Source organism: Podarcis muralis, chromosome 3 (genome assembly GCF_964188315.1).
Source record: "Podarcis muralis chromosome 3, rPodMur119.hap1.1, whole genome shotgun sequence".
Lineage (NCBI taxonomy): Eukaryota > Metazoa > Chordata > Lepidosauria > Squamata > Lacertidae > Podarcis > Podarcis muralis.
Window position 1 is genome coordinate 43,743,386 of NC_135657.1, and position 19,379 is coordinate 43,762,764.

The 19,379-nt window shown below is 39.4% G+C and overlaps 1 protein-coding gene across 4 annotated transcripts in view; it reads left to right on the top strand.

Moving 5' to 3' along the window:
* The window catches only part of PLD5 (phospholipase D family member 5), a 95,330-nt gene that overhangs the window by 49,051 nt on the left and 26,900 nt on the right, over positions 1-19,379 (top strand). For all 4 annotated transcript variants that reach the window (XM_077925744.1, XM_077925747.1, XM_077925745.1 and 1 more), the window contains exons 3-4: positions 4,683-4,851; positions 8,677-8,791. In XM_077925744.1, coding sequence (XP_077781870.1) covers positions 4,683-4,851; positions 8,677-8,791 — 284 coding nt within the window. The remainder of the gene's footprint in view (positions 1-4,682; positions 4,852-8,676; positions 8,792-19,379) is intronic.

Consider the following 19,379-nt stretch of genomic DNA (forward strand, 5'->3'; position numbering starts at 1 on the left):
CAGCTTCTCTTAGACTTTCCAGAACTGAGGAGACAGCTCTCCTGCCTTCCTCAGACTCACAGGACGAGCCCTCAGCAACATCCTTGACACCTGCACAGAGGTGCCAACTTGAATAAAATATTGTGGGGGCACAGGTAAGCCCCACCCCACATAATCAATCACATGACACAGTGCACACACACCATGTGGATGGGAATGTCCATCAACTTTGTAATGGCCTTGCCCCATGGCCTCTAGGAGTTGACTCCTTTGCAGCTACAGAATTAAACTAATGGCATTTCAGTCACCAGAGTCAGCTCCTCAGGTAAGTGAGGCAGCTGCATTACAGGACTCTGCAACCTACATAAGACTTCAAATGGTTCTAGCTCTTAGCAGACAAATCTTTCACAGGTTGGCCAACATGGTCCACTGGGAACTGTCCAGAGTCCTGATGTCCTTAGAGAAAAACTCCTTAACTTTGCCTGACCCCACGTAAAGCACCTACGTTTGAAAATATTATAACCATTAAGGCTGTTATGTCCTGAGACCTACCATAGGTATCTATGGCAGTTGTAGAGTTAATATATATTAAGGTATAAGGGAGCAGGTGGCGCTGTGGTTTAAACTACTGAACCTCTTGGACTTGCTGATCGGAAGGTCAACAGTTTGAATCTGCACAAAGGGGTGAGCTCCTGTTGGTCTGTTCCAGCTTCTGCCAGCCTAGCAGTTCAACAGCACACCAGTGCAAGTAGATAAATAGGTACCACTGCGGTTGGAAGGTAAACGGTGTTTCCGTGCCCTCTGGCTTCCATAATGGTGTTCCGTTGCACCAGAAGCTGTTTAGCCATGCTGGCCACATGACCTTGAAAGCTGTCTGTGGACAAACGCCGGCTCCCTCGGCCTGAAGCAAGATGAGTGCTGCACCCCAGTCGCCTTGGACTGGACTTAACTGTCCAGGGGTCCTTTCCCTTTTATATATTAAAGTTCATTAGATGTGTGTTGCTATATTCTTTGTATAAAAATGCACACCATGAAAGAAAGAACCTTTGCCATTCAATATACTAGGTTGGAATCAGTGCTCAGAATATTCATTGGATTCAGATTTAGTCGTGCTTAGAAATCAATGGAACTTAAGTGATTTCACTGCACCTACTTACAATCCTAACCATGTCTACTCAGCAGTAGGTCCTGGTGAATTCAAAGGGGCTTAATCACAGGTAAGTGGGATTTCAGTCTGTCTGGATCCAAATCGTTGTGCTTAGTAATGATTACTCTGAGCATTTTGGGTTGCTGTTTACAATCCTGCAGATGGAAGAAAAAAGAGGACTGATTATGTGCCAGAAACATCCTTAATACTGTTCATTAAATAGATTTCACACAGGTCCCCAAGGCTTGTATATCTTGCTTACAAAGACAGCCATGAGTGCAGGATATTTGTTACAGCATTTAACCTTTTGCCTCTGAAGCATTTAGTATTTGACATGCTCCAGCTCACTGTAGAATGAATACTGATTGTGACAGTCAACTGGTGCATACATCTAATTTCTCTTGTAATAAATATCCCCCTTCTTGTTCAGTGAATACAATTTATCACTACTTCATATAAACAGTTTTTTGAACAGGACAGAAAGTATGCACAGGAAAAATGTGGTGCTTGTTTTAAAAGCCATTTGTAAAGTTAAGCCTGACAGAATGCTAACAGATTAAATAGCTAATGAGGTTAGGTCATGGAGCTTTCATATTCCAAACTGCCATTTCCCTTGAGCATATTTCAAGAGGTTTCTGCATATAGTTTAACTTTTGCCAATTTACATGACTGAAGTGACATTCAAATGCCTGTGAGCAGTGACTACCCAACAGTGGTAATTTCCTAGGGAGCTATGTAACTTAACTCAAGTAAGAATATCTACATGGTAGGAATGTTTCATGTGTTACCGCCTAATAACATGGCAAAGCACTTATATATGTTGTGTAACATTTGTTGACTTAATCCATAGCAAATTCCAGCTGTAAAGAAATAGTCTGCAGCATACATTTCCTAAAGTGAGGGAGAAGTGCAGGCACATGTAGTTTGACATCCAGATACACAGCTGAAAATGTAACAAAGACACATGATTGATAATTAAACCCTCATTTCATGTTAACAAAATTAACTATAATTTTTTGCCCATTGCTTTGTGATATATTGATAAATATCTATATCCGTATCATTCATATAGTGTGTGTGTGTGTGTGTGTGTGTGTGTGTGTGTGACCCCAGAATATATTTGAGCATAAACCCCATTTTCATAGAATCATACAGTTGGAAGGAACCCTGAAGATCATCCAGTCCAACCCCCTGAAATGTAGGAATATACAGCTGACCCAGAGGGGGAGCAAACCTGCAACCTTGGTGTTATCAGCACCACGCTTTAACCAATTGAGCTATTTTATCTGCAGTTATCTGCAGGAGTGGAGGAAAAGCCACATTATAAGTAATCCTGAGTATTCTTGCAGAGGACAAATGTTATTCCTACGGAGGCCTAGTTCCATTGTTCCATTATTCTTTCAATACGGTTGGTAGAGATAAACTTGCTCTCTATTTTTATCCTGGAACAGAAGTGCAAATTCTAGGTCACATACTGTCCCTCTTGCTCAACCTTTCTGTTCTGTTTCCCAATCTATTATGTGAGGGCGATAATGCTCGTCTGTTTACGTCACAAGAATGTTCTGAGGGTTTAAGTAGATAATGGGGAAATGGAACAAGTTATGTATTAAACAGCTTCATCCTTCTAAAAGCCTTCTACTTGTTGCCATATTTTTGAGCAGAGCAGCCTTTTCTTCCATTGTTTCTTCTTCTTTTTTAGCCACCATTTTTGTTAAGGCTAGTTGTTGTGACATGGCTGATGAGACCGAACTGTTCCCATGAGACTTCTCTGGTTTTACATTTCATACAAAACCCAGCAACTCATTGTGACGTGAGAGAAAAATTAACAGGTTCACCATTGCAGAAGAACCTGGAAGTATAATTTTACCAGCAGCATTATTTATTGTTCTAGTATGTTTATTTTTGAAAGTGCTCATATAAGATGCTCCAGTTTATTTATTTTTTTACAGAAAGGTAATAATCTCTATTTTGTATGTCCATAGATGAGCTGGAATGTGAACTGGTCTCTCAGATGAGAACCAATCGTCATAGCACTGCAATTGTGTACCAATTGTGTACTCATCTATGTCATTTATTGACCCCTCCTACGTTCACTTCAAGTTTATTATTTTAATAGCTCTTTTCAGAACACATTTCATATATCATTGTAACACCCCTCTGAGCTAGTTATAATATTTATTTAAAATATTTATGGCCAGCCTTGAGGTAACATTTGTTTTTCAAATGTAGCGTTTAAAATAAAGAAACAGAAAATGAGCAAGCATGCTTTCTCTAGAAACTGTTCTGGTGAAACTGCAACTATCCATTCCATTTTTATTAAAGCTGCTACTAGACAGTATACCTTCAAGGTGGCTGGCCAGATGAACAGGGTGTTTTGCTGCTCCTTTTCTGTTCCTGCAAATCTGGAGCCACCTGGTGTGGCTTATTTTATTTTATTAAAAGGTTTACAAACTTATTTTCAGGATTATTATGCTCAAAGTACAAAGCAGTTACGCAGCAAACATAAAAGCGTATAAGATCAAATTGAAATTCACTTAAAATGGCAACAATTAATAAAAATCAGATTGAAATAAAAAACATCTTAAGAGGTCTTTTAAAAGTCACCAGTGGTTCATAGGGGAGGGAATTCTATGAATAAAGAGCTACCACTGAATCCCTAGTACCTATCAACCTAATATCTCTTACTGGTGGGCTATAGAGCAGGGAGCAGGAAGCATCTGGGACTGAAGGAAGGGAAGATTGGAGTGAGATGACTCACCCAAGCATTTTGGCGTGCAAGGTATGAAAACCAGGGGACGGTAGAGTGTGCATATTCTTGTGAAGAAGACAGCAGGGTTTTCACAGAAATACGGGCATCATAATAGGAAAAAATAGGGGGCATATGAATTGACTATGCATTAGAGGAACTAAGTGTGCTAAGAAATACAAGTTGTTTTAATTCGGTGCTAGGACTTGATATATTTTTGAGCCAGAGTTCGAGTCCTAATATCTACGTGAGTTTCCTTCTCTTTGTCATTCCAAGTAAGAAAAAGAAAAGACCAATAGCTATGAAAAGTTAAGCAATGAATGTGTAAGCTGGATGCATCACCTCCTCCCTGACAGAGAGGGGAGGATCATGAGCAATTTTTAGAACAAATTCTACACTCTCTGACATGTTTAGCCACACGTAGTTGGAAAGTGTCAGCAAATTATAGGAAACTATTTCAAGAGGTTTTCCAAGATCCAGATAGATGCTACTAAGTCAGATCTTTTTTTAACATCTAAATCTGCTGTGGGAACAAAATAAAGTTTTTACTATTGTGGGTCCCCAAATCTCTTGAAACATTAAAAAATTGAAGTAAAGAAAAATATATACCGGTAAATGTTTTTATAAATATATAAATGTATCAAGCATGCGGCAATACATACCTTTAAAATGCCTTGGAAGTAAAATACTTTCAAGGCCAGAGGTGGATTGGGGGGGGGGGCTATAAGAAACCAACACTTCCACCCCTGTGAAATTGGAAAAATTTAAATCAGTTTTGTAAACTGTCTTCCTTTCTTTGTGTCTTCTCAGGGTTGCTCTTGTGGAAAATATTCCTGAAGGCATAAACTATTCAGACAGTGCACCGGCCCATTTGTCTCTTTTCCAAGGCTGGATGAATTTACTTAATATGGCTAAAAAGTCTGTTGACATAGTATCTTCCCAATGGGACCTCAGTCACAGTCATCCATCTGCATTCCAGGTATGCTTTATTTTAAATGTTCATGGCCTTGATCAGGTGCTTGGTTTGCATTTTACTGTTCATCCTCTTCTGTGTCTGAACTCTTGAGATACAGTTTTTTCACCAACATATGAATTTTATGCACACTTTACCCTAATATATGCATTTTCGTACACGTTACTTGACTGGAGAACAGCACTGCAAAATTCAGAGAACCTCCAATTTAAAAGGAAGTCTGCACTTCAGTTTGTGAATTTGGTAAATTCACTTTAAAATGCAAGTTAAATTTCTTCCTAATTTCAGATCACATGAACAGTTTAATGCTGAAATGGAGAGAGTCCTGGAAAACAGATTTTAGAGAGACACTCCCTAATTCTAGCACAGAAATATTTTCATATTTTATTGTAATGATATTTTCTTTTAAAAAAGAAATGAAAAGAAAGAGTACAACAACAACAACAACAACAACAACAACAACAACAACAACCCTGCATACACTGCCATGCACTTTCAACTGGTAAACATATTCATGCTTTCATATATCATCTACCAGGAATGGGCAGACATGGAATCTAATTTGTGTTTACCAGACCCCCTGAGATCCACCAAACAGAGTTAGATGCAAAATAGTGGCTCCAGGAAGTGGAAGAACACTAAGAATTAAGAAACAGCGTGCCTCTGAACACATGCTAAGCGCACAAATTTGCAATCAGTACCTGAACCAAGTTCACACATGCTGACTGCTGTTTTATCAAACACACCCCGCATTCAACCAAACTAGGGTAGGGTGCGCTTTTCAGCTGTTGTTAGATAGTTGGGAGTCAAAAACCCTTTCCAATTTCCTGCAAATCACCCATGAAGATCCAGCAGATCCAAATCTACCTTCTATCCCCTCCTATCACATAACATTTATCATAACTGTATAACATGTTAACTGAGATCCAAAGGGTTTGAATCAGGAATACCTTAGAATCAATAAGTTTACTTATTTAGCCTGCCCCTTTATGGACAATTCTTTGCATCTTTTGCATGTCTAATTGCTGAATTTTACCAAAAAAAGGGGGGGGGGCAAAATTAATAATAGCATTTAAAACAAAAGCAGTCATTTCTTTTTTCCAACTGTAATACATCAGATGCAGATCAGTACTATTTAAGTGACATGCAATCAGATGAAGGATTGCATTTTTAAGGAATAACAACTAAACTTTCAGGTCCAGATGTTAGTCATTTGGTTACTCTAACTGAACATTCTTTCGAAGTTTTGTTTACCACTATTGGATTCAAACAATAGCACATTGTCCATTGAAACAAATGCAGTAGAATGCAAAGCTATAATGATGACATTGTTGGCGCTGATGTCATTAGTGCAAGGGCTACTGTGGAAGTTGTGAAGGAGTATAAAGATCCAATTCAAAAAAGCAGAACTAAGTGGAGCTTCTCTAGAGTCAAATGAAGAAGAAAACCTTTGCTCATGTGCAAAGATCTATATGCACTGTCCAGTTTCAGAAAATGCAAGAAGCCTTTGGACAAGGATGGCTTTTGGGCTGGGATGTTGTTGCTGTTTTGTTGTTGGTTTTTTGTTTCTTTATTTTAGATCTTGTGATTTATGAGGAAATTGATCAGCTTGGTTGTGTATCTTATAATGTTAAATTTATTGTTTATGACTACTTTTGTTGTATTGTAGTTACATATTTTTTCATGTTGTAAACTGTCTTGAGCATGGTTTGAACTACAGAAAGGCGGCATACAAAAAAAATTATGTATGTATGTACTGTATTTTTTGCCCCATAGGGCGCACCGCCCCATAGGACGCACCTAGGTTTTTTTGGGGGGGGGAATAAAGAAAAAACAATTTATTTCCCCCCCCCCAGGTGCGGGGCTGGCACAGGGGAAGCCCGAGCTTCCCCCGACCCCAGCCCCCAGAACAGCCTGCTATCCGCAAGCCTAGGGAGCCCAGCGGGAAGTCGCGCCGGTCTCCCCAGGCTTGCGGAGAGCTGCGTGAAGCCTGGGCTCCCTAGGGTTGCGCAGAGCTGCGCAAAGCCCAGGACTGCAGGCAGCTCTGCACACCCCTTGGGAGACCGACGTGACTTCGCACCGGGCTCCCTAGGGTTGCGCAGAGCTTCCTGAAGCCTGGATTCGCCCCATAGGACGCGCACACATTTCCCCTTCATTTTTGGAGGGGAAAAAGTGCATCCTATAGGGCGAAAAATATGGTATTTAGGATAGAACTTGCAATAGTATACTCTTTTTCATTTGATACTGGGTTGCATGTTCCATATTTGTTGCATGACAAAATATGACACCTTTTAACAGTGGGAACATTGTTAAGCGTTCTTATAGAAGGTTCAATAATACGTGGAAAATTCATATTCCTTGACTTTATATCCTCCTCCCAGTTTTTATAAGTTGACATTGGGGGGGGGGAGAGATTTTCATGAAATGTAAGACACTCACAGCAGTTTGTTATTGTCTTAAAGAGAAGGGAGTCCTTGCACAGTGGTACAAGGGGCTCTTAATAAAACTTTTTTAAAAACATTCAGAGAGCAGCGACTAAAGCTTCATAGCCACAGCCACCATATAAGAGCTTGATTCTCAGAAATATCAGAAGGAAAAAAACCACCAGCAGTTGGGCATCCCAGGGCCAAATTATATACAATGACATGGCAATATCACATTTGTTTATGTGTTTATCCCATTCACATGTAAAGCAAGGGGTTTCCAGGGTGGGCAGAGGCTGTAATGGAATGGCTCAGCCCCTGAGCAGAGCTGGAACCTCTCATGCTCTGTTTTCCTCTGAAGTGAGTTCCAGTTCTTTAAAATATGTGAACAGTGAACTGGTCTCCCACAGTTGCATCTATTTTTGTCCTTAGAACACATTGCTGTGTAAGATAGCACTTCAGCTTAAATCATTGCCATGCTCTTATTGCATCAATGGAAATTTTTGAAGCAAAATAAATAAATCCAGAGTGAAATTCCACCTACGTGAGGATCTTAGCATCTCCCTGGAGTTCAGACTGCAAAGTGACAAAATATACGAGAGAAATTATTTATTTAGATTTCACCATCACCCTATTCCGAGAGTTCAGAGAAGATTGCAGTATCCCCTTATCTTGTTTTGCTCTTATGACAACTCTGCGAAATAAGCTAGGCTGTGAGATAGTTGCTTTTTTAGGGTTTCTTGGAGACCTTCATGGCTGAGCAGGGATTTCAAATTATTTTAACTGCATGGCATTAAGAAGTTGCATACCTTGCAAAGTGCTCTTATTGTAGACACAGAATGTTATGATGCCTCTTATGAACGTCATAGATTCATAGAGTTGGAATAGACCACAAGGGCCATCGAGTCCAACCCCCTGCCAAGCAGGAAACACCATCAGAGCACTCCTAACATATGGTTGTCAAGCCTCTGCTTAAAGACCTCCAAAGAAGGAGACTCCACCACACTCCTTGGCAGCAAATTCCACTGTCGAACAGCTCTTACTGTCAGGAAGTTCTTCCTAATGTTTAGGTGGAATCTTCTTTCTTGTAGTTTGGATCCATTGCTCCGTGTCCGCTTCTCTGGAGCAGCAGAAAACAACCTTTCTCCCTCCTCTATATGACATCCTTTTATATATTTGAACATGGCTACCATATCACCCCTTAACCTCCTCTTCTCCAGGCTAAAACATGCCCAGCTCATGATTTAGTAATTTTAAATGCTTCTTTCAGAAGACAGATTCAAGTTCCACTGAAGCATAAAACATTATATCAAAATAGACACCTTAATGTATATTAATTGATTTTGTATATTTTTGTGTGTCTAATCATCATTCCCAAGCATGTTTCCTTTGTTGTTTTTCCTACAAGGGGCAGCATCTGTTTGAGAAGTTGCAAGACCTGTTGTCTCAAAATGTAGAGATCAAACTAGTGAGTGATATTCTTCACAAGGAATCCAAATTATTAAATGACCTGAAAAACAAGGGTAAGATCACGGTTTTTATGTTGCTATATATTCACATTAATATATAAGAGTTGCCTTTGCTTGTTCTTAATATGTGGGATGTTGATATAGGCCCAAGTTAAATGCATAAAACCATTGACTGGATTGCACCCTAAAAAATGAAGCCTTTTTAAGTTTAACTAATTTTTGAGGGAAAGTTAAACACGTGCATAACTATTACCCACTTAGATAAACTGAACTACAAAATGTTTAAAAGCAGCTGGATTTTTTGAAAGCACTGGTATTCAATATGGAAGCAGTGCTGTTAGATTAAAAGTTTTTAACACAATGCTTATGATTGGCAAGACTTTTCCAGTAAGCATTGTAAGTGGTGATACCAGTCCCCAAGAGCAATTTACTACTGGGGACATACTATTGTCCCTATGATCCAAATGTTCAGGGAGATCCTGAAATGAAGAATGAAATCACTGAAACATCCAGAAGAGAAAATACAGTGATGGATGACTTCAACTACCCTTACATAGACTGGCTACGTATGTGTTCCAGTCATGACAAAGAGGTAAAATTTTCTAGATACCCTAAATGTTGACCATGGAACTGACCAGAGGAACAAAGCACTCGGGACCTGGTGTGGGATATAAGTGTTTTTGAGCCAACTAGGAGCAGTGACCATAGTGCTATTAAATTTAATATAAATCTAAATGGTCAATTGCCTACAAAAATCAAATCCAGTAACATTTGAATTCTAAAGAGGAAATTTCCCCAAAATGAGGGAACTGGTAAAAAGGAAGTTGAAGGGCAAGTCAAGCAGATCAAATCACTCAAAAATGTTTGGCAGTTGTTTAAAATGCACTCCAGTTGAGCTTCTAATACAGTGGTACCTCGGGTTAAGAACTTAATTCGTTCTGGAGGTCTCTTCTTAACCTGAAACTGTTCTTTACCTGAAGCACCACTTTAGCTAATGGGGCCTCCCGCTGCCGCTGCACCGCCACTGCACGATTTCTGTTCTCATCCTGAAGCAAAGTTCTTAACCTGAGGTATTATTTCTGGGTTAGCAGAGTCTGTAACCTAAAGCGTATGTAACCCAAGGTACCACTGTATTGTATATCACAAATCAGGGAAAGTACCAAGGGGATGTCAGCATGGTTAACTAGCAGAGTCAAAGAAAGAAGAAGAGGCAAGAAGGCTTCCTTTAAAAAATGAAAGTCTTCTCCAAATGATGAAAACAAAAAAGGAACACAAACTGTGGCAAAAGAAATGCAAACAGGCTATAAAGGGTGCCAAAAAAAGAATTTGAGGAGCATATTATATTGCTAAAATACATAAAGACCACCACCAACAAAAATATTTAATTACATTAGTAGCAAGAGAGGCAGCTGGACCCCTGAATGACAAGGGAATCAAATGTGTGATAAAGAAGGATAATGAGATTGCAGAGAAGGCGGGTGAATTCTTTGCATTTGTCTCCACAGCAGAATATATAAGGCAAACCACTGTGCCTGAACTAACTTCTGTAGAAAGGGAGTCTGAGGAACTGAGAAAAATAGTGTTGATGAGAGTTGAAGTTCTAGGCCTAATAGACAAGGGGGGGGGAATGACAAATTGCTGGATCCATATGGCATCCAACCAAGAGTTCTCTATATTTTAGAAAAGCAACTTGTTCATAAGATCAGCCTCAATACCCAATGACTGGAAAGTGGCCACTCTAACATCAATTTTAAAAAAGGGAAATGGGAGATGGGGTTTCCTGGAAATTATGTTAGTTAGCTTAAGTTTGAAATTCCTGCATTGCAGGGGGTGGACTAGATGACCTTTGGGATACCTTCCAACTCAACAATTCTATGACTTTTCCCCTGGAAAACTGGTGAAAGGTATTGTTAAAGATAAGATAACCAAGCATATAGAAGAACAAGTCTTGCTGCTGCTGAACTAGCATGGCTTCTGTAAGGGTAGGTTAGATTACTGCAACACATTATATGTTGGGCTGCCTCTTAAGGTGGTTTGGAAATTTCAGCAGAATTCGGTGGCCAGATTGCTCACCAAGGCAAGACAGTTTGAGCATATTACATAGTTCCTGGCCTGATTGCACTGGACGCCAATTAGTTTCCAGGCTCAATTCAAAGTGCTGGTTTTGACCTACAAAGCCTTAAACGGCTCAGGACCTCAATACCTCAAGGACCACCTTTCCTCATACGAACCAACTCAGATCCTATTATCATCATCTGAGGCCTTTTCTTTGTGTGCCTCCTCCATGAAAGCTCCAGAGCATGGCAGCACAAGAACAGGCCTTTCCTGTGGTGGCTCCCCATTTGTGGAATTTTCTCCTCAGGGAGGCTCACCTGGCACCTTCATTACATAACTTTAGGTGTCAGGCAAAAACATCAGGACTTGGGCTGATTAACAGCCTATGTCGGCCTTTTAATTGCATTTGTGTGAGGAGGGTTATTTGTTTTGTTTTTGTTTGTTTTTGTTTTTATCATGTATTTTGTGTCCTCATTTTTAATAATAATACTTCTGGGAAGCAGTTGCTGGAAACCTCATGAGGGGAGAGTACTGTTGCACTCAGCTCCATCTTGCCAGCTTCACATAGATATCTGGTTGGCCACTGTAAGAATAGAATACTGGATTACATGGGCCACTGCCCTGGTCCAGCAGAGCTATTCTTACATTTTCTAGAAATCTATTGTAATCACATGACTGCTGGTGAATACGGGTTTCTTGGAATTATTCCTACAGCCAAATTGTTTATCTTCATTGTGCCACTTATAATATACCTTATGTGGGTATTGTATACATCCATTAGCTTTTATGGTTTGTGTGTTAGGGCAGCACTATAATGGATAAATATTAATGTACCAATACTGCATGCTTCAAAGTTACTTAAGTTAACTTCTTTTAGGATCCAAGCCAAAGTCAAATATGTGAGCCATATGGAGCCAAGTTAACTGACATTTTTAGTTGGCTTGTAACTGGCAGTTAAGAATTTTAATTGGTTTTAATTGTTTCGTTTAGTAGAAATGTTGCTATAACAGCACTGTTGAGACTTTCAGGCTCATTTTTTTCAAGACAGATTGGTTACTGAATAGGAGTGCAACAGATATTTATTTTCTGTTATCCTTAAGAGATAAAGCAAGTTTGTGTCCTGCTCATTATATGATAAGGCAAATACAATGTAAGCCCGCTAGTACTATGCTGGTGTCAGTATCACATGATTCCAAACTTCCCAGGTGATAATTTTAAGCTGTTTCCTTGATATCAAGATAGCACCAGACATTGTTGCCTTCTTTGCTTACATCAGAAGTGGCTTGCTGCATGGGGTAAAGCCATTAGCTCCTTGGCAGACGGGTCACTGGTAGGGAGAGGGCAAGTGTCAATGAGGAGCTTGGCACAGTGCTAGTGCAACGGCAGAGCCAATCCAGTGCTCCTGGTGGTGTGTTTATATCATGCCAATCTCCCCACCACCTCAACCCTCTCCTTCCTCAGGAGAATGGAGAAACTAACTCCCTGGTGAGAGACTACAACATCTGGGCCTTTTTATGTTTCAAAATCAGACGTAGCATGTCTCTGGATTCCAGTTGCTTAGGAACAACATGCAAGAGAAAGCTATTGCCTTCATGTCCTTTTTGTGGGTTTCACATAAGAATCCTGGTGTGCCACCGTGGGAAACAGGATGCAGGACTAGAAAGGCTTTTGGTCTGATCCAGCCGGGCTCTTTTTACGTACTCATGTGCCTCTGTGTGGCAGCAAAATCAGATTTTCACCAAATTTACAGAAAAATAAATTTCTTATACCACAGCCATTATATTTTTCAATGCCTATGTGCCGAATGAAAGAACCACATCAGTTAGAACATGCATTTGATTTTAAAATGGCCCACTGCTGCTTTCTGTGTGCATTAACCATGTCCTAGAGTTATGCACTAGAGACTAAAACTGTTGCTTGCATAATTTCTGAGACATGAATTAACCACTGGCTGATCACTAATATGACATGAGCAAAAGTTTGAGGAAGGGGAGACCAATTCCAATAATTTTGATAATTCTGTTAAGTCAGGAGGGTTGCATGGTTATGTTGACTGTGGGAAAATACTTTTGCTACAGTGCTATTGCAATGTTGTTGTTTTTAATCCAATACTTGTCTCTTTTCACTTCTCCCACAAAAGACTAATGATCAAGGTGACTGGTGGTTCTTTGTAAGCATATAGAATCACAGAATCATAGGGGTAACCAGCACAGAATCCTCCAGATAGGCCCAAGGTCAGGGATGGTAGAAATTGTAATCTAATCCTGGAAATAATAGGTTTTGGGAAAGTTGAAAGGTCATATACCCCATACACCTCCCCAGGTCTTTCCCTTACTTGTAATCAGTTATATGCTTGGAATGCATGGCTCTATTTTAGTAACCTTTTTAGCTTTTTTTATTTGGATAACAATTGGGGTTTATGTTTGTTTGTTTGTTTGTTTGTTTGTTTGTTTGTTTGTTTAATGAATATGAGTCATTGATTCTTCATCCCAGAATTCTGACACCTGCAAGCAGTCTTCTCAATGACTAATTCAGTTTGCAATCTCCATCTACAGACTGAGTATACAGACCTCCAGATTTCAACATCCAACCTAACTTTTGTACTCCCGCTCCGTCATCCCTCTAACCCTTGATTTATGTTATCTAGCCTAATGCACAGCTCTGGAGAACTTGTAAAAATTACTCACTTTTTTGAGACATTGTGGTTTGTCCTAATAACTGTGTTGCCCAACTGTGGATTTTGGAGTGCTTCACTTCTTCTATCTCATGATGATTATGTCAAAGTGCATGTATTGAAAAGGTCCTTCTGCAATGTGTAGTGATTTTACATGCTCTGCAATAAGCATTCAGGTCAGTGAGGCTTTAAACCATTATAGTGTCAACATTCAATACATTAGACGCTCTATGGGAACGTAACCTTATTCTTGCCAAAGTTCCACTGAGAGCCAAAAGCTAGAAAGAGGTAGGCTCAGTTTCACAGCTTTTAACATAAAATCATTCTGAAGCCCAGGGTTAGATGCATTGGGTCTATCTGGGAGGTGGGAGGTGAAATGTAATGAAAACTCCCACCTTAGAAATTTTAAAATATATTTTTTCTGTAATTCACTAGCAGCATCAAAATCAGGCTCATTTTCTCATTCACTTTGCAGGGAAGTGTGAAACCCAGAACCTGTGATGAGATGGTCAAGAGAATGAGGGTAAGTCACCCTGGAATGAGAAAAGAATGTGCAAAGTTAGATAAAGATAAAATAAAAGGGTGGTGTTTTTTTAAAGAGGCAAAGAAAAACAAATTTGGAAAAATGAAAAAAAAAATGAAAATCATCCTTATGTTCCCATGGAGCTTCCATATATGAATGTTGACACTTCTGAATTCATTGTGACCCAATGGATTGTGGTAGACTTTGGTCCCGGCTCCCCCATAGATCTTGCAGAGTGAACTAGATTCCATTTCTAACAGCCTCAGTTAATAAAGGGCAACATTAAGACTCATTCAAATGCTCAACAAGCAGCATGGAGGCCACCTGAAATTTAATTAGCATGGTAGCTCTCTGAGAAAGCCAGCCATTTGTGTGCAGTATCTTACTAAACATATCAGGCACCACAGTACAGATTTCTCCACTTCCCACAAACTGTCAAGTGGAATATTTCTGAACAGTGGAGCCTCATGGTGTGTCACTGTACACTATATATATATGTAAAAATCAGCTTAAAATGCAATTAAATAAAACAACTAATAAGAACAGTGCAGCAGCAGCAATCCAGAGTAGTGCCTGGGAGAAAAAGAAATGTTTCTACTTGGCGGTGGAAAACCTGCAAGGTCTCTGCCATTTGTGTCTCTAGGTTGGGAAGTGAATTCCAAAGCTGGAGAGTTAGACCAGAGAGAGAACTGTCTGGTACTCAACACCCAGTAGGCTAAACCCACAAAGGGACAATGAGAATGAACACACACTACTACTACTACTACTACTACTACTACTACTACTGCAACTAGCAGTAGTACTACATTTTTACTCCTTTTTTTTTTTTTTTACCTGAACATGTGCCCTTAACACCAGCTTGAGCTACTGTTGTTCAAAAGTCAAGCTGTTGTGTAAAAGAGAGGATCAGGTTTTTCTGGTCAGTTAGAACACACAGTTTTATTCTTGTTGTTCTTTTTGTATTTTGCTGATAGTTCCGTTTTTGCTTACCTAAGGAATGTTAGATTGCGTTGAAAGAAATTATATTTTCTAGCATTATTTGATACTGTGCTTCCAGACAAATAATGTATTTGTATGAAAAGTTAGATTATATTCTGTTTTAACAGCTCAATTTGTTGTTAATCTTCTGTGATTAGAGCTGCTTCTTAGTTCACACTGCCCATATGCTTCAAAACAGTAGTTTGTGTGTGAGTGTTTGCTTCAATCTGGCGTTCGTCTGGTGTGAAACATATGCAAGACACTTTACAAAAATAAAATTAGAGTCTCTAAGTTTACAGTGTAAGTAGGCAGCAACAATATCAAAGGCTAAGGCTGCAGTACTGTACATTGAATTCAGTATGGCTCACGTCTGAGTAAGCATGGGTAGGGTTGCACTGTAAAAGTGGAAAATAAAAGCTATTAATTAATTAAGTATTTATAAACAGGTTTTCATGCTTACAACCCTTGAAATACTTTTTTCTGCATCTCTGCAGTCTTTATTCTAGGGAAATGGGGCCAAAACAAAATCTTAATGTCTCACAAAGAGGGCACAGGGATCCACAGTGGAACATAAGTCTCTCCAAATTGGAAATGCACTTAAACGCTTGTCTCTTATTGTTTCTTTTACCAAAGAAGTCACTATAAAAGGGACTTTCCCCCTTTGGGAGCTGTATTCCTAAGCTGAGAAAACGTATTCTATTACTGTGAAGGTTGATAGTGTAAAGCAGGATTTTCTGGTACCAAATTAAGAAATGGGACAGTCGTATGTATGGGAGCCAAGTTTTAGTTACATTTTTCAAAGCTTTGATTTTGTTTTCTGTAAACAGATATGCAATAAAATGTGGGCAGATTTTCATAGATGTTCTATTTAAGGTTTTGATTGACATCCTTAATAGCTTTGCTGTCTGAAATGCATGAGCAACAAATGTAGTCAGTTCCTTGGAGCATAATTTTCTGTTAAGCAAAGTTGACAGAAGCCATCAAGAGCATCCTTATAACTGTACAGGCAATGCTCAGCTTATGCTGGGGTCATGTTCCGGGATAGTGCCTAAAGCCAAAGTAATGTATAGTCAAAACACATTGGATTCAATGGAAGGTGGAATTGCCAAGGCTTCTTTTCCTGGACACCCACTCCCTTTCCGGCTCCTTTTCATTTGTTTTTTGCCGAGTGTGTATAGCTTAATGTACACAAGTTAAATACACACGTTACGAGTTACCTGTAGTTGCTTCAGTGGCATTCCAACAAAAGACAAAATAATTGAGTATTATGATGTAATCTGAGATTTGGAAAAGTGGCAGTATTTTTCACTACCACCACCTAGGACTAATCTACACCAGTCAGTTAAAATGTTAAAAATGTGTTATAAAAATGTGACACCATCCATCGTCAATGGAAAATTGCATTGAGAGCTATATTACGTTTTTAAAGCATTTTTATAGACCAGTGTAGATTTTTAGTGCAACTTTGCAATATAAATAGGTAATGTTAACTCACATAAATTCTCCAAATGCTATGAATTATGGCATTTTTTAAAATTTAATAAAATAAATAATATGCAAGTTAAATTGTATCATTACACTATTATAGTGGCTGTGCAAATGCATGGCTGAAACCCCTTCACCTCTTTTGCAAAATTGTTGATATTTTGAGGAAGAGACATCAATAATCGTTAAGGGAGGGTATTGGTAAGGTTGCCATATTTCAAAAAGTGAAAATCCAGACACAAAAAGATTTTTGGCAAAATCTTTAAAAAGACAGTTTTTGAGCTAAAATTTGGCAAAAGGTGAGGAACCACCATAAAGAATGAGACCCAAGGGTATGGAAAAATAAATGAAACTAAATGTTAAGCTGAAAGTGGTGAGTATATATGTTGGAAAGGAGGATAATAAGTTAAAACATTCCTTTTTTTAAAAAAAGGTAAAGTTAAAGAAAGGATCAGAAATATTGAAATATTCTGTGGGTTTCACATGCTTATGTAGCAGAGACTGGAAACAGTCCTACCTCTCCACACCCTTTCAATGGTCAGGTGTTAAAATGGCAAGTAAATTTCCCTCCAGTGGTGGAGAGCTGCTACTACCAGTTCTCCTACTGGCAGTAGACCATCAAAGAGAGAGTTGTGGAGAGCCAGTGGCTCAGTCCTTGAGCCTTGAAGCTGGCATAGCAACCCTCCCTGCTTTTCTAGGCTCTTCCTCCTTGGGGGGCTGGCGCAAGCTGGCATGGCTTTAGATGCAACAGTGGATCCATTGCTCCACTCCTTGCAGGACACATGTTGGGAATGTCCTGCTGGACTTCCCTTGAGTCTGAAATCATTCTTGCCAGGATCTCTCTTTTTAAAATATTGCATTCCTGAAGAACACAAAAACAGCCCATTTTTCAGTTTAGACGTTTGAGTCAGATGTGCAGTAAAATACATAGCCTTGTATTATTGACTTGTGCATCCCTCCATTTTACACTTAACCACATTTGAATGCAGAGGGTTTGTACTAATGGAACTTCTGGAACACCTCCAGACATTTGGCATAAAGCTAAGAAGAAAGCTTAAAATGCCTGGAGATGAGTTGCTTTACCATTGTGCCACTGGAAAATATCCAATATGAAATGGTTCTTCTGTCAGCAATTAATCTACTTTATATATATATACCGTATTGGCCTGAATATAAGCCTCACTTTTTCCCCAAATTCCCACCGTGAAAAGTTAAAGTGAGGCTTAGTCCCCTGCCATCTCCCCCAAGGCCAGGAAGGGAGAGAGCGATGAAGGGGAAAGGCCGCCAGCAACACAGTGCGGCTCCCCTACCCGCCTGCCCAGTATGCAGCCAGGAGCAGCGAGGAATGGAGCAACTTGTATTTGGGTATTTTTTCTTTTTTTCTCCCCCCCCCCTCCAATTTTAAAGGTGTGGCTTATATTCGGGTGCAGCTTATATTCAGGCCAATACGGTACTCTGTTTCTTATAAAGATATTTTTTAAAACCCCTGCACTTCTTTATTAGTTGCTACCTCTAATAAGACCCAATGATACTAAATTCGCATACTATAAAGTAAGTTCCATGAAATCCGTAATGTGTTACTCCAAGTAAACATATTGAGATCTCATAGTATAAAGCATCTGCAACTGAATTATCTTCAACTGCACTGCGAATATTTCTTCTAGCCATATTGACTAAGCACAAGGCAAGAATAACACGGTGTCTCAAACTCTTGACCGTTTGATTCTCAAGTATTCCTAAGAATAGAGAATTATAAGTGGGAGGCCATGTCATTTGTGTGTGTAGAAAATCATCTTACAATATGCAGAGTGGCAAGATCTTAATATGGCTGGGATGGCTTGTGAGAGTAACTGCTTTCAGGTGGACGAGCAGAACAATCCACAAGGGATTTCAATGATTCCAATGGGGACAATGTCTTACTTTTCCCTGTTTCTCTGAGGGGAAAAAAGTTGGAGAGTCTTGGCAGGCTAGTTCCAACAGGGAGATGCTTTGTCTGCCTTACACATTTAGTTTATTATTAAGTAGATCACAGAATCATAGAATTGTAGTGTTGGAAGAGATCCTGAGGGTCATCTAGTCCAACTCCCTATGGGGCAGATAACAGATATTAATTCTTAATATATTTCTAAGGGAATTATGCATTGTTGAATTAAATAATGTTTTATATATGACACATTTTGAAGGGGGTTGGAGGAGTCACAAAAATATTCTGCTGGTATACAATCACAGTATCACAGCAGGGAGACCAAAAGGAGCACTCATTAATTAATATTATTATATTTTTAATTGAGTTGCCACAAGGAACCATTTATGAATATGGCATTATAGTAAGGGACAGACAGAATGCAGTTGGGATAGTCTTAGAGGCTACAAAAAGCCTTTGGGTGCAGATGTGGCCTACAGGCTTTGAGTTAATCACCTTGTTTTAAAGGTTTCTAGGAAGCGTAGTTCAATCAAACCCACTTTTCCTTAATTAAACATTGAAATCTTTGCATGTTAGTTATTGTAGCTATTGTAGTTAATGTATTTACAATTGACACTGTAAATAATGTCAGTAGATGGCCTTTGAGGGGGTTTAGTTCCACCAGTTCTGCATAAGAAATGTCCTTTATCAGGGGTCAGCAACCTTTTTCAGCCATGGGTCAGTCCACCGTCCCTCAGACCATGTGGTAGGCCGGACTATATTTTTTTGGGGGGGGGAATGAAGAAATTCCTTTGCCCCACAAATAACCCAGAGATGCATTTTAAATAAAAGCACACATTCTACTCATGTAAAAACACGCTGATTCCTGGACTGTCCATGAGCTGGATTGAGAAGACAATTGGGCCACATCCAGCCCCCAGGCCTTAGGTTGCCTACCCCTGTCCTTAATACCATCCAGGCCAGGGATCAGCAGAAAAATTTGTGGTGCCTGTCAAGAGGAGGA